This window comes from Haliotis asinina, chromosome 2 (assembly GCF_037392515.1).
Source record: "Haliotis asinina isolate JCU_RB_2024 chromosome 2, JCU_Hal_asi_v2, whole genome shotgun sequence".
NCBI lineage: Eukaryota > Metazoa > Mollusca > Gastropoda > Lepetellida > Haliotidae > Haliotis > Haliotis asinina.
Genome location: NC_090281.1, coordinates 9,749,635 through 9,766,531, shown reverse-complemented (window position 1 = coordinate 9,766,531; position 16,897 = coordinate 9,749,635). Strand labels below are relative to the sequence as shown.

The following is a 16,897-nucleotide window of genomic DNA, read 5'->3' as shown; positions in this document are numbered from 1 at the left end:
ACACAGGTCTTGATTTTTTTTTTACGGATATAGGCAGACAAGAACTTCACTGCAATAAAATAGAACTTGTTATCTTATAAAGTTATATCTGACCATTTCCTCTGGGCAGAAGTTAATTTGTTTTCTTCCCTTTTTTAAAAAAAAAAATGCATAATGTCAAAGATCATCATATTGTCTCCGCATCTCCTCAAGACCTTAAACTCTGTGCTTTGAATTAAACTAGTAAACACTCATTAATAAGGTCAGACTCATGTTAACAGATGCAATCTCGTGTTGTGAATTTAAAGTGTTCCAATATTGATCACATAGATGCATGATTATTGCAACCAGTTTCATAACGGATATGAACCGTCTGCTTATTCATGTAAAGTTACAAAGCCAACATAAAATGACTTGCTGACTTTATTCAGAGGCAGCTTTCATCTTCCAGATACCAAGTGTAATTCAGACCATTCATCATAAACACAGACTATGTATAATTCTGAGTTGGCGTGCAAGCAGTTCCCTTTTTATCTGAGAAATGTATAAAATCATGCATTTCATGGGTTTAATAGATTCATCACCTCATTTTTTCAAATGATAGATTCATGTTAGAGAATTTGTGACATGCAGTTCATAACATCATCAACAATGGTGTGCTACAAATTGTTTGTAAGTCATCAGCAGAACTACTTGTACCAACTAACAAAGCCATGAACTGAAAATGTTCAGTGCAATGCTGATAGTAATTGCGTCTATCTGTCCATATTGCTTGTATTGGACATACTGAGTAGGAGCAGGTTCATGGCTTGTGCTGAATAAAGCCTCTCAGCTTGAAAACCAAAACATGAATCAATAATAGCTAAAGTGAACTAATGTTAGTCAACGATGTACATAGATGAAATGTTATCATGGGTATCAGGTTTCTTCCATTAGTGTCGCAATAGGTTTTTCTCCTCTTGAATTGTCTCATTTAATGTTATTCCCAAATGAATGTATAGTTTATATGAACTATAAACAAGTTGAAGTACTTTCAGTCTCTTGATAACTGACAAGAAATTTGAAACCCAGATCAAGCAAACAGCTAAAACATAAACTTGATGAAGCAGAAAGTCTACACTCAAACTATAAAAAAAATGCAAAATACAGTCAAAATGTACAGTCAATGACAAAACTATTGATAGTCACACATACAATTGATGCACCAATAGTTTTTCTTTCTACCCTCAATTTATTACTATCCGAGACTCAACAATTGTAATCCATCGATAGTTAGATGCATTGTTACAGCACTGATATTTATGTTGATATTATTGGGGTAAACAAAATAGTTGTAAAAGACTATTGTGACTGCAATTAACAAGTAATTTGATACTAGGAATTTTAAGTACTTCAACACTTGATAGGTTTAAAGAAATTAGTAATTATCCCCAGAGGTTGTATCAAAGTAGACAAATGTTTCTTATGTATGTTAACATTAATAGGAAAAATTGTAACTATTTGTGGGATTTTTACATTTACTAAAGTAAGCTTGGAACTCTAAATCACCATAGTACAAGATGTCTGAAAGCTTGCATAATGTGTACTTAATCAAACCTTATGTAGAAATAGATGTCCTGCCTGTCACCATTGAGTCCAGACGCCTTTTCCTGAAACTAAAAGTCAGCAGTTTGTCTCGTATTATTAAATCAGTCTGACACCCGGAGACAAGGCAGCCTTTCAGATTCATAATCCCAATTTTTATGACATCTTTTGGCATTGTGTGTTATGTGTACTTCACTCGAGAGACAGCCAATTCATCATCTCTCAAACTCCTCTGGCCTCCAACTTCTAACTCAACTAAAAAGAACTTTTAATTGCATTTGATCATGGATCCCCAACTAGCAAAGTAGTGCCCTTTGGATAATGATTTGTTACGTTGTTCAAAATTGAAGATAGGGTGATGAAGATACGTTAAGATCTTAATTTTTAACTTACCTTACCATAGGTCTTATGCATATTACCTCTAGCTTCGCTAAACGAGATCAGACAGTCGTTGATTCGCCATCCCCTCGATGGCTACCTCATGTAATCTACGAATGTAGTCACGGAAGTGACGTGATCTCTCCACTCGCGCGAGAGCGCAGAATCCAAAATTCACTTTTACCTTTAGCGTTCGTGCGAACGGACGTGTTGGTTTGCAGTTTTTTCCTACTGTGTGTAGTTTCAATAAAGTTGCTACTCCTTGGTAGGTATGGTTTGTATCCCCTCATTATGTATCAAAGTCAAGTCATACAAGCATTTAATGTGCTTACCTTGCTACCTCGTGCTGTCCTTTTCTCACTCAGGCAGGGCTTGTCCGTGTCGTAGGTGAGAACGGTATGGCGTCCATGGGGGTAATTCATCTTGTTGGTTGTTTGCCCGTCATGTTTCTGCCCATGCTTGGTCATTTTCACTTGTGTTTTCGGTATTTATCATACCATTTTCTGCCATGAATTTCAGCGTAGCGAAGGCAGCCATTGTGGTTGTTGTTTTTCGCTGCCCCGCATTTACGGGTGTGTCTATTTTTTACGTAGGGGTGCAACTACTTTCTACATTTTTATGTAGGGGTTTTTTTCTCCTAGTATTGTATCAACATATCGTCAAGTCTTGGTTTCTTGTCTGTTACAGTTTCTGTGTATGACTCGACACTATTGTACTGTCTGCAAGGGGCAGAAGTCAGCCAAGGACCCACATCCCTGGTGTCCGGATTGTGCGTCCGCTGTTTGCTCCAGCGATAATCGGTGCCTACACTGTCAAGCGTTATCTCTCGCCGATTTCAAGACCTTTTTGGCGGTTCGGAGGAAACGTTTTACACAACGTAAGAGAAGAATGTCGTCGTCAGCGTCTTCCTTGGGATCCTTACCTGACGACCAGGATCTACCACCGCCTTCAGTACCAGTATCAACACCTAGTGTGGGGCGCTCATCTATTACGCCGGCGCGCTCCTCTCCAGAGCCTACGCGTTCGGACGCCTTTGTAGATTTATCTCACCCGGATGCCTTATCCCATCCTGAAGTTCAGAAGCTTCTGCGATCTCTCTTGACACCGGGCGCTGCTGTACTCCCTACCTCGTTGTCTACACCTTTACCAACGACAGCGCCTAGACTTACGCCAGCGCCGTTGCCTGTACCAGCGCCTCTGCCTGTCCCGGCGCCGTTGCCTGTCCCGGCGCCTTTGTTTACATCAGCACCGGTGTTTTCGTCAGCGCTTATTCCGACGCCAGCGCCTATTCCGACGCCAGCGCCTGTACCAACGCCAGCGCCAATGTTGTTGCCGGACCCTGCTCCTATAACTACTTCTTATCGAATCCCCAGAGTGTCTCATACACTGACTAAAGAAGAAATGTTACAGCGCCAGTTGGATGAAGAGCGCGCTCGTCGTTTAGAGGCTGAGCGCTCCCGGCGCAGATCTCGTTCTAGGTCCCCGAAGGGTCGGCGCTCTCGTTCTCCACACCGGAGCAGACGCCGGCGCTCCCGGTCTGTTTCCCGCTCTCCAAGGCGCTCCTTAGAGGAAGACTCACGTACCAGAAGTAGACGTAGAGTGCGATCTCGGTCAAGATCACCACGGCGTCTCTCTAGATCCCAGCGTTCACGATCGCCGGAACCACTGCGGACTTCCTGCAAGGAATTTAACACTAAGAACTCTGCTTCCAACTCGAGTCAGCGACGAGAATCAACCTCTATTTCCTGGGAGGATCACGAGGAACAGTTCTTTTGTCCAGACTATGAGGAGGAACCTGGCAATGTTGGTGATAGTGATGGCACCTATCTTCCCTTAACTGCTGTCTTTGAGTGGATTGCCGACAGATTACCGGACTGTCCTTCCCCTTCTTCGGATTCAAGCAACCCGGCGTCGATTCACTTGTCTCCTGAGTTACTTATTCCACCACACCCTATGGTGGCGGATGCGGTTGCTTTGTTAGACTCGGACTTTGCGAAGTTATCCTTAAATCCAACCATCAAAGCGTCGAAGTCTAAGAAATCGGATTATAAAGTACACAGTCTGGATTTTGCCGACAACGGGGCGGGGCTAGACGATTCAATTAAGAGGTTGTCAAGCTCAACTCCGTCATCTTACAGAGTTCAGGATTCAAAGCTAGCAGCTATTGATACGGAACTGAAACGTATGCTTAAACCTATCTCGGCGCTTGCGTCTGCCACCTCCGCTGCAGCCTTGGATTTGTCAGAGGATAATGCCTCGAGGGTGGATCATTTAACTACCATTTTTGCTTGGCAAGGCAGAGTACTCCATGACCTACTTGGACATTTACGCGCGGCGCTAGCCATGACTACTACTATGCGCCGATCTGGATTTTTAGATGCTTGTTCTTGGCAAGAGGAATTTAAACGTCAACTACTTCGTGCACCATTTACGTCTAGGTTCCTCTTTGATGAAAAGATACCGACGGTGTATAAACAACATGCCGAACTTACTAACACGGAAGTGGCGCTGTCAACTTTCGAGGCCTTGGGCTCTGCATTTCGTGGCCGAGCCAGGGGTAATGCCAAGAAAAGATATGTACCCAGGAGAGAGTCTATCCGTTCCTCGTTTGGGAGGGGACGAGGTCGTACCAAGGACTCAGATGTCCAGCGCAAGCCTCAAGAACGCGGCAGGGATGCCCCAGCTACGTCCGGTCGAGGTAGGGGCAAGCGTCCCTACTCCGGCCGCTGAAGCCATGGACTACTACGACTGGGACCTCCCACCCCCAGTCGTACCAGTTCATCCGACCCCTGTAGGTGGGAGACTAGAGATCTTCTGGGCCAACTGGACATTCCTGGAAGACCCGTTTGCTTGCAAGATCCTGAGAGCCGGCTACAAGCTACCACTAGCCAGAGCTCCGCCGTTGACTACCACTCCCCGGTCACGAGTGTACTCAATAGATCAACAGGTACTTATACTAGAAAACATCAACATTTTATTAACAAAACATGCTATAGAGATAGTGTCAGAACCCCATCACTCCCCGGGGTTCTATTCACCCATCTTCCTGATACCCAAGAAAGGTTCCACCAAAATGCGGATGATTCACAACATGGCGTCTTTCAACAACCTGTATTTAGCCGAGCCCCCGCATTTCCGAATGACGTCACTGGATCAGATCCGAGCCAAGTTGTCACCCGGAGCTTGGATGGCCAGCCTAGATTTACAGGATGCTTACCTGCACGTTCCTGTATTCCCACGCCACAGGAAATTCCTGCGTTTCATATTCAACGGAGTACACTACCAGTGGCGAGTGCTGCCGTTTGGAATTTCTACGGCCCTGTGGCTTTTCACTCGGGTCACACTGCCTGTCACCCGGTTTCTGCACCTCCGGGGGATAGACTTCGATCCTTACATCGACGATTGTTTTCTAAATCACTGCAATCCTCAGTTGCTACGCAAACAACTGGACTTCTCCACACGCCTACTTCAGCAGTTGGGATGGATTATCAATATCGAGAAGTCGCAACTGGAACCAACGCAGGAGTTAACTTTCATTGGGGGGTTGTTCCTGACTCGGCTCAATCTGGTCAGGGTCCCTCCCGATCGATGGCAGAAGATTCTCGCCTTTACGGATCGAGCTCTGTCCCTACCTCTCACCCTCAGAGAATGGCAGTCTCTGTTGGGCTTGTTGACGTCGGCGCAGGACCTCACCCTCAGAGGACGGCTTATGCTGCGCCCACTACAGAGGTTCCTATTACCATTCATTCGAGAGAACGACCTCCAGTCATCATTTCTTCTACCCCCGCACCTGCATCAGTACCTCAGGTGGTGGACGGTAGAGTGGAATGTCTGCGCCGGTGTTTGTTTGACAAGCTTCAACCACAACCACGAATTGTTTGTAGACGCATCCCTCTTGGGATGGGGCGCTCACTTGAACGGCCAGACAACCTCAGGGCTGTGGTCAGACGCCGAAAGGGAGTGGCATATCAACAACCTGCAAGCAGTCATCCTAGCGGTCCGCCACTGGCTACCGGTTCTAACAAACTCCAGACTCCTGGTAGCGTCCGACAATTCCACGGTCGTGTGGGTGATTCACAATCAGGGTACAACCAGGTCCAAACAACTTCTGGACCAGATGTTCCTGTTAGCGGATCTGGTAGACAGCAACGGCATCGTGATCGCGGCTCGTCACATTCCCGGCTGCAAAAACATCCTGGCAGACGCCCTGTCGCGCCCCGGCAAACCATCCCCGACGGAGTGGATGCTTCATCCGGACGCATTTCGCCAGATTTGCTGGCAACGCGGGAGACCACTGGTAGATCTTTTTGCCACCAGTTTCAATCACCAGTTACCAACGTACGTATCTCCCGTGCCGGATCCACAGGCGTGGGCAGTCGACGCGATGTCTCTATCATGGGAAGGCCTGGACGCATATGCGTTCCCTCCTCCAATCCTTCTCTCGGATGTAATCGCCAAGATCAGACTGACGCGGAACCTCCGACTGCTTTTGGTCGCACCCTGGTGGCCAGCCAGATCGTGGTTTCCCGATCTTCGACGGCTCGCCAGCGGAGACCCTTACAAACTTCCAGAGTGGTTGCATCTGCTTCGACATCCACACAGTCGACAGCTGCATCCGGATCCACGGCGATTCCATCTTCACGCATGGGTCATCTGCAGAGAGCATTAAAGGCTAAGGGCTACTCTGCGCACGTGGCGAACGTTATAGCTCGCGCGCATAGAGTTTCTACCCGTTCTTTATATGACGACAAATGGCGCTCTTTTGAGAATTTTTGCGCACGAAGATCTCAAGATCCCATGGCAGCATCTCCTCAGTTTGTCGCACAGTTCCTTCTCTACCTACGGAACTCTAGACATCTCAAAGGCAGTACCTTAGGCACCTATTTGTCAGCTTTGAATTCTGTCCTTGCTATCAAGTCAGATACACAGATCTCCAAGATACCAGAACTTATTGCGCTTCTCAAAGCTTTCAAGCTGGAAGACCAGAAGGCCAAGTTCCGTCCTCCAGCTTGGGATCTTAATGTTGTCCTTCAACATCTCAGAGGGCCGCCGTACGAGCCATTAGAAGAAGCCTCCTTTGAACATCTTTCCAAGAAGACGGTTTTCTTACTATCATTGGCAACAGCGGCTAGAGTCAGCGAGATCCATGCTCTTGACGTTACTCAGATCCGATTTGAACAGTCAAGACACGGACGTGTTCATTTGGGTTTGCTTTGGGATTTTGTGGCTAAGAACCAGCTTCCCGGGCAGCCTAACAGGCTATTTTCCATCCCTCCTTTGTCTACGATCCTGGGTCATCATGACTTGGAGGAGGAGCTACTATGTCCAGTCAGGGCTCTCAGATGCTATATTAAAAGGTCAGCCTCTAGGAGACGATCCCGCAAAAGATTATTCATTCCCGTTGCCGTGTCCTGCAAAGGCGAAGTAAACAGAAATACTATTGCCCTCTGGCTCAGATCGACTATCTTGGCGGCCTATGACGACAAGCACCTGCCTCATCCGGTAGCAAGTAACCCGCACGAGATCAGGGCCTTGGCGTCTACGATGGCCCTCCATCGGAACTGCACAGTACCGCAGATCATGGAGGGCTGTTTCTGGAGGTCATCAACTGTCTTCGCATCCCACTACTTGAGGGACTTGGCAGTTGAAGACGTGGAGGGGTTACAGTCATTTGGTCCATTGGTGGTTGCTCAGCAACTTACCCGACCATCCGCCCATTAGGTAACTACACTTCTACTTACCTTTGGTCTTAAGATTAACCTCACCCCCAGGGTGCGTCGGTTTTTCTTTGGAGTTCTATTGGGTTGCTCTTTGTCCTGTTCCAGGTATTATCCTGAGACCGTTGACATTGGCTTTCCCGTGTTCTCCTGATGCATGTGCACTGTTTGCTGAGGGATGGTCCTCCGGAGTCCACACCACCATCCATCTGTCGAAGCCATATGCATAAGACCTATGGTAAGGTAAGATAAAAATTTATTAAAATCTAAATATTTTAGATATTTAAATACTTACCTTACCATAGGGCGATGACTCCCTCCCAACGCTGGATGCTCCTCCCCACTTTGGACTCTTCGGACCTTCCGGTTGACGGTAAAAGTGAATTTTGGATTCTGCGCTCTCGCGCGAGTGGAGAGATCACGTCACTTCCGTGACTACATTCGTAGATTACATGAGGTAGCCATCGAGGGGATGGTGAATCAACGACTGTCTGATCTCGTTTAGCGAAGCTAGAGGTAATATGCATAAGACCTATGGTAAGGTAAGTATTTAAATATCTAAAATATTTAGATTTTAATAATTTTCATGCATTTAGAGTTAATGGCAATGAGGTTGCTCAGCCAAGTATGACAACAATACACCGTTGGCTCACCTGGCATGAAATGCACGTGCTGCTGACACTCATAAAGGGTTATCTCAAAGATATATTATGCCTTTTCATGTCTTATGAATATGTGTCGTCTGTAAGTTGACATTGTATGTGTCTTTTTTCCTTAAATTAATGTTGAGGTACGTAAAAACCATAGAAAAGCTTAATTCAGTCATCTTATTGAATGTCTCAAAATATATAGATGTCATGACCACCCAATGGTCATGCTACCAGTTTAATTCCCTAAAGGATTATCTTATCTCAGCTGATATCTCTATACCCAGCCCGACGCCAACCACCACCTGGGCCACACTGTTTGAGACGACACCTCCTACCTGTTTCCTTTCATAGTGATAATGAGACTCTTTGGTAGCTACATCCTTTATCCTTACAATTTTTCTTCTTAATAGTTTCAGTATTAAAGTTATTTTGCATGCCAACTATCGTTTATAATGAAGCTAAATTTAATTTTGGAATGGGGCATTTGTAATACAATGTCATTACACACTAATTTGCATGAAGTCATGGTCTATTCCAAAAAAGTTGCTTTCAACTTAGGAAAATAGTCATTGTGCACTTCTGCATTAATCTCTCATTTGTAAAATCCTTTTCCTACCTTCCCTATCTCCCTAGCTCTCAGACTGTAGTTAGGCCAAACTTTGTTTAACAGATAATTCCCATTTCCACACATTAACTACATAAGTTGTTGATATAAATGTGAAAAACATAGAGTTTTTTTTCTGTTTCCAACAGTACTTCATTTTGTTAAAACAATCTCTTTCACAAACAGAACTCAAGCTAAATCCTGGATTAGACCTGCCCAGTGGGAATATCATTGTTCTTGGTTAACTCAGTATTTCATCCATGTCTATTATACACAATCACTTTATGTTTTCTCTGCAATAACTTTGCTGTCAACACCATTTAATTTGTTTTCACAACAACAGAACTCTTTTTTTTCGGTACTTTTGAACAAGCACTGTTCTTCCTATAGCATAACTATGCATGGAACTATCGCTCAGTTGCAATTGTTGAGTCTGTGATGGTAGAAATGATTGGTGATTGAAGTGATTGGCACTTATTTGTTTTTATTAACTATGCATCAGCTATTAAAACTATTTTTTTTTATTGTTTAGTGCACTTGCAGCTTCTTTGTCTTTATGCCTGGGCTCTTGTCAGTTTCTTGTCAGTGATTAAAAGAGACTGAAACTACTTGTTTATATTTCATTTAAACTACACATTCATTTCCAAAATGACCTCCGTTGAGACATTACAAGGAGACAACAAACCTGTTGCAACAGGTCACAATAAGACTATTGCTATTACAATAGCATGTTGCCATAGACTATCGCTATTACAATAGCATGTTGCCATAGACTATCGCTATTTCAATAGCATGTTGCCATAGACTATCGCTGTTACAATAGCATGTTGCCATAGACTATCGCTGTTACAATAGCATGTTGCCATAGACTATCGCTGTTACAATAGCATGTTGCCATAGACTATCGCTATTACAATAGCATGTTGCCATAGACTATCGCTGTTACAATAGCATGTTGCCATAGACTATCGCTGTTACAGTAGCATGTTGCCATAGACTATCGCTGTTACAATAGCATGTTGCCATAGACTATCGCTGTTACAGTAGCATGTTGCCATAGACTATCGCTGTTACAACAGCATGTTGCCATAGACTATCGCTATTACAACAGCATGTTGCCATAGACTATCGCTATTACAATAGCATGTTGCCATAGACTATCGCTGTTACAATAGCATGTTGCCATAGAATATCGCTATTACAACAGCATGTTGCCATAGACTATCGCTATTACAACAGCATGTTGCCATAGACTATCGCTATTACAACAGCATGTTGCCATAGACTATCGCTATTACAGTAGCATGTTGCCATAGAATATCGCTATTACAACAGCATGTTGCCATAGACTATCGCAATTACAATAGCATGTTGCCATAGACTATTGCTATTACAATAGCATGTTGCCATAGACTATCGCTGTTACAATAGTATGTTGCCATAGACTATCGCTATTACAATAGCATGTTGCCATAGACTATCGTTGTTACAATATCATGTTGCCATAGACTATCGCTGTTACAATAGCATGTTGCCACAGACTATTGCTGTTACAGTAGCATGTTGCCATAGACTATCGCTGTTACAATAGCATGTTGCCATAGACTATCGCTATTACAGTAGCATGTTGCCATAGAATATCGCTATTACAACAGCATGTTGCCATAGACTATCGCTATTACAATAGCATGTTGCCATAGAATATCGCTATTACAATAGCATGTTGCCATAGAATATCGCTATTACAACAGCATGTTGCCATAGACTATCGCTATTACAATAGCATGTTGCCATAGACTATCACTATTACAATAGCATGTTGCCATAGACTCTCACTGTTGCAATAGCATGTTGCCATAGACTATCACTATTACAATAGCATGTTGCCATAGACTCTCACTGTTGCAACAGCATGTTGCCATAGACTATCGCTGTTACAATAGCATGTTGCCATAGACTATCGCTCTTACAGTAGCATGTTGCCATAGAATATCGCTATTACAACAGCATGTTGCCATAGACTATCGCTATTACAATAGCATGTTGCCATAGAATATCGCTATTACAATAGCATGTTGCCATAGAATATCGCTATTACAACAGCATGTTGCCATAGACTATCGCTATTACAATAGCATGTTGCCATAGACTATCACTATTACAATAGCATGTTGCCATAGACTCTCACTGTTGCAATAGTTGTTTCCCCCTCAATATCAGCGTAGTTTTTTTGAAGCTATAATCATCATGTCCTCAGTAATGTCAGTTATTAGCAGTCTTTATCCTGTAATGTAACATATCCTGTTGTGTGAAATACAATCCCCCTTGCACAAGCATTTACATTAGACATACATGTTAATATGAATTAGTGAAAAATATTCCAGGCAGGTATTTTTTTCAAACATTTGCTACATATTTGGGGCTTCTGTGCTTTTCTAGATAAACAGTTACATCAAGTTACAAAACACATGCATTCTTATATCTTGTACCTGGCAAAATGAAAGACCTCTTATAATCTGAACCAAGAAATCAATCTTTAAACCAAACTGATCAAAACATCAGACAATCAATCATGAAGTTGTACTTTCTTGGGACAAAGAGTGACAAATCCCTGTGCCCTGCATTGTGTGTTGACTGCTTTGATGATTACTAAGATAACACAACTTGTGATCATCATCCTGAAGCTGGAGCAGGTGACCAGCGAAGCGTGATGGGTTATGTCACTGGTAAATACCTGTTAGCTGAGTGAATAATCACCCCCTTTGAAGTCATCACAATCGGGGATTTACCTGATATGTTAGTCCTTCGCCCTCAAGGTTGAAAAGTGAGGTACATCATTCTAATCTATTATCACCAATATGGTTTTATTGCCCTCGGTATGGAAAGACAAATTTCTTGAGGGTATTTGGATATTGAGACAGATATCAGAATACTTACTTCAAAGAAAACAAAAGGTATTTGTTTTATTGCAGTGTTTAGACCAGGTCAGTCTTTTTGATCTGAAGATCTGGACCAACAAGCCAATTGAATCGGGCAAATATGTAGTTGGACATAAGTTCAAAATGTGTTTAACGATTAGGCTCTCTGTGGGTCTAATTTGGCCTGAGATACAGGATTAGTGCTTCTTGAAGTAACCATTGTCACTTTGTGAAGATCACCAGTTAGACTAACATCAGTTAAATTCCGGTCTTTATCAATGAAGACACAATCAAGTTTGTTTTAAAACAACAGACAGAAAAAACGTGAATGACCGAGTCTTTGTCATGTTTAAAACTTTGTTTTTGTTTCATTTCACCAAACTGTAAAACAGTTTTGGATAATTGTCTGTGTTTCATCAATACTATCAGGGTTTTCTGGTCTGATCCAGAAAATAAACATGCCAGGAGTTACAGAACAAGGCACTTAAAATGAGTGCAACTGAAACAGTTTTTCAAATACATCTAAATGGCTGCAGTATGCCAACTTTTGACACATCAGAACTTGTTTGGTTCTTCAGTTAGCGATAATTAGGTTATCAGTGAAGTATGATTTGTAAATAAAAAATTTGGATAAAATGCAATTTTGTCTGCTTGTCAAGGGCTCTTAGTTTGTAGTCCTAAAACACACAGTGAAGCAATTTTATCATCAAATTTGGTTAATTTCTTCTAAATTAGTTTTTAGAATTTGTAATGCTAAACAAGTACCTATGAAAGTGCAAATGTGTCCAAGCAATGTTCATATGGAGTGTCAGCATGACTGTGCTCCTGCCAGAGACATGCTAAGTGCTTGCTGGTACAAGCTCCCCAAGCATCTCACTTCTCCAGCTGCCACATGTCAAGGCTTAACCGCTCCATGTTGTCACAGTCCTGTCATTGATGAAATCAATACATGTTTTCACTGTCCTGTGATGTTTTTTTTCTTTTTTAACCATTCCCCCAGTGTAGACTGATGTTTACTTCCAAAAATAAGTATCGTAATCTTAAAAAGATATTAAAAATATATAAAAAAGAGTGTCAGTAAAATCACAAAGGAGCCCAGGGCAATACCGAAATGCATATAAAGTCACAAAGGAGATTATAGCGTATGATGTATGATAAGTCTTATTGGTTAGGTGATCAAGTATCTTCCTGCTTTGGTATTCTACTTTATTGCATGTAATAACAAACATTTCACTCTTTTAATGAACAATATCTGTCTGTCTGTGTTTACTTTATTATTTTGTCAAAAAGTCCTTCTTCAAGGTGTAGCTTTTGTGCCGGTACTTTTTTCCAAGGCAAATTTAGGACTTTTAGTCGGTATCTTTTCTTTCGCACACCGTTTAAACAATTGTTCCAGTCTTAAAGTTGAATCTTTTTATCATTTATACTTCAGTGTCTAGGAAACAGACTCTCTTCTCCCTGAGTCCCTCTTTCTGCTATGTTGACAAATAATCTATAAAACAAAAGGTATCTTTTGTTTGGCCGAAGTGTGATTTTACCTCATTATCGGAAGAAACACACAACATAAATAAGTTTGCAAATCTACTTGTCCAAGCTTCTCAAGGCATTCTCTGATTTATGTGTTTTGGCCTTGCACTTTAATTCGGCCACGAAGTCCATGGTGCCCCCAATTTTCTTTGAGTAGTGTTTTGTTGCAGTTCAAGCATGTCCAATTACATAACTGTACATGCAGAACACCAATAATCTGATTCTTGGAGTGGTCACGCTAGGGATGCTAATTCCTTCATCTCCATCTTCATCCCTGCTGATGAGGCTGTGAGGGTTCAGATTACCTGTGAGTGACTGTATTGTGTAATCTCTGTATACCCAGGTGGGATCTATTAATTGAAGCATGACGTGAGGATTTGTAAAAACATTTCATTGATTGGCACTCTGACACTGCTCAAGATGGTTTTGTATCACTGTATACACAAGTTCTTATTTCCTATTCCAATGCTGAAACATTTCACACAAACATCATGGTGTTAGAAATACTGATTATGTTAATGAAATCTGTCTTCGAAGGGCATTTAGAAGTAGAATGCATAAGAGAGGCAACATTTATGTATGTTAACTTCTTTGTTGCGAATAACACATTTTGGTGCATATTAAGTGAACTTGATGAAGGAGCAAGCATACGTTCTGAAGCAGTGTATTATTCATAATGAGGAATTTGACATCCATAACACTTGCTCTTCTTCTTATGTACATGTTTGCGTGATTACAAATCACACTGTTTCAGACTGTTCGCAATTTACGAAATGGCTTAATAAGGCTACTTTATTATTTCACAAGAATTAAAAGATTTTGTCTGTCAAAATGTTCTTCCCCACTAGGCCAGGGATAATACAAAATATTTCTGAGTAATTATGTAAGTTTCAAAGAAAAAGTGAATTATGTGCTCATTCTGTCATGAATCATGAAGACATACCGCATTTACATGACAAAAAAAAAAGAAAACAGGTTGTTTTACTTCCTTTTACCAAGATCCATCATGATATTGCTGGAATATTGCTGCTAAAAGCGGCTTAAGCTAAACTTTCTCTCTCAATTTTACCAAGACTGGTTAACTGTTTTAATATAAAGAATTTTATTCAGTGGATTGAAAGTCCAGTTTGAAGCAAATTTGAATGTGTTAAAAATTCCTAATATTGTGATTCCAGACACAAGTATAATTACTGCAGATGTAGTGATGATGATCCAAATAGTTCTCACATTTTAGATACTATATAGTTTATGGTTGTCATTAGAAATACCAGACATTGCACTGTCTGTAGTTTATTGTCTAATTAGGAACCTCCACTGTCAATGTGCTGTCACAATAGCCTTCATGACAGTGGCATTTATAATAAAGCAATTATGTTACAGTTTCAAGACAGTTGCTCCCATGATGTGTATGTGATGTTTTTATTTAATGGACTGTAATTATTAAATTAACACACATAACCTCATTAACACGACTAGAAACATCCTGTGCCTCGTTTGTTTTGACGAGTTCAGTGTCAGTCTGTCACATCCATGTTGAACAAAGTTTTGCTATGCATCACGTCCACTCAGGTCCCAGCCACTGAGAGAGCCAAATCACAGACTAGCCAGCCCCACTAATGCTAATTACTGACCCCCCAGGGCTGTCCGTGCCCTGAGGCAGAGTGCTCCTTTGTAGGGACCAGTGTCTTACACTCATTGAGGGCGAGAGGAAGGGGGTGCTATCAAAACACAATTGGTGCAGAGCAAAACAAGACTTCAATAAGAGGGGGGCCTTTGTTTCAGACCTGGACTGGGACGCTTGCATCGATTCGGGGTGTCATTAAATTTAATCTCTATTGTCAAGGGTTTTGTTTGTGTAAGAGTGTGCACATGATCTGTACGGTCCTATCTTGTACTTAAAGGCAAGGGACAGAGGGAGAGCTATCATATTCTCCTTAGACTGTTACTGGTGGATTCACACAGCACACCTGTTGAACATTAACCAGGTCTTAGACACTGATGGTAGTGGGGCATAGAAGACTCTCATCAGCTGACCCCTAAACTGGATTGTTACTTAACTATGCTGCACAAATCAGAGTTGAAAGCTGTTGGCCTTATGGGTGGTCATTAGACAACGATAATCTTCATTGCAGGATTGACACTCAACCAAACTGTTAAGTCGTGCCCAGCAGGAAGCTGTACCCGACTCACATACTTGTCAATCTGTCCCAGATTGTTGAGTTTGGCAGTCAATCCTTAAAGAGGACTAGTGCTCAGAACATTTATTTATTTCAAGTAGTGCAATATTGACAGTGACAATGACACTGTTATACAGCCAGTGTTTGACCGATGACCAGACTGACCTCCCAGGAGGATGCTGTTTCTTCCCAGGAATATTGCTCAAAAGATTCCATGTTTATTTCATAAAGAAGCTCCAGGCAGAACGGAAAGCCCAACTGGAGATGTACGCCCGTCGTGCCAAGGTCCATCTTGCTGCAGTCAGGATACAGACATGGTATAGACAGTGCTTGATGCTACGGCAGGCACGACAGAGGATTGCAAGCATCATATGCATACAGGTGAGTGTAGCACTGGTACAGCAACCAGACCTTCAAGACTTACTAGAACTTCTATCATGATTGGACACTTTCAAAATCAATGGTAACCATGGTAATGTCAACCCAAAGTCCTTGTTTTGTTTGGTTTGAAGGATCTTGTCCTTACTTTTACTACTTTGGTTTAAAGGAACTTTTCTGATAGGTGTTGTGAAATTAATTAAAAAGTCCAAAGTTATGAAAGTATGTCCATTTACCAATCTCTCCATTGGAGGATTTGTATGTGTGGAAGCAGAGGAATAAAATGAATTTTTTTAATACATGTACAATATTGTGTAATGAAGAGTAAGTCCTGGTCGTGCAGAATCTGCTTCAGAACATGTTTACTTTTTTTGACTCCTACTCCTGTTTTGTTGCATTCTGTTTTATCACCTTCATCTTAACTTTATTTATGTGGAATATTTCACCATAAAACTTGTTAATATGCTACTCAAAGGAAATCTTAACAATTGTTCTTACTTATTTTGCTGTGCACATGCTGCTTTGACAGGCTCGCCTGCCATCTGGGGTAGTGTCAGACTCTCACGTGGGTGTCAGAGGGGAGGCCACACTTGGATCTCATTAGGCTCAGAACAGCAGTGGTCAGATTGTTATAGATGTCACTCAGTGAACTGGTTTATACATCACAGGGACATCAGCCATTGATCTGCTTTGTAGTTTATTGTAGTCAGATTGTTATAGATGTCACTCAGTGATCTGGTTTATACATCACAGGGACATCAGCCATTGATCTGCTTTGTAGTTTATTGTAGTCAGATTGTTATAGATGTCACTCAGTGATCTGGTTTATACATCACAAGGACATCAGCCATTGATCTGCTTTGTAGTTTATTGTAGTCAGATTGTTATAGATGTCACTCAGTGAACTGGTTTATACATCACAGGGACATCAGCCATTGATCTGCTTTGTAGTTTATTGTGGTCAGATTGTTATAGATGTCACTCA

The 16,897-nt window shown here is 42.0% G+C and overlaps 1 protein-coding gene across 1 annotated transcript in view; it reads left to right on the top strand.

Moving 5' to 3' along the window:
- The window catches only part of LOC137273226 (abnormal spindle-like microcephaly-associated protein homolog), a 57,889-nt gene that overhangs the window by 28,285 nt on the left and 12,707 nt on the right, over window positions 1-16,897 (top strand). Inside the window, exon 19 of the mRNA XM_067805736.1 lies at window positions 15,766-15,915. Coding sequence (XP_067661837.1) covers window positions 15,766-15,915 — 150 coding nt within the window. The remainder of the gene's footprint in view (window positions 1-15,765; window positions 15,916-16,897) is intronic.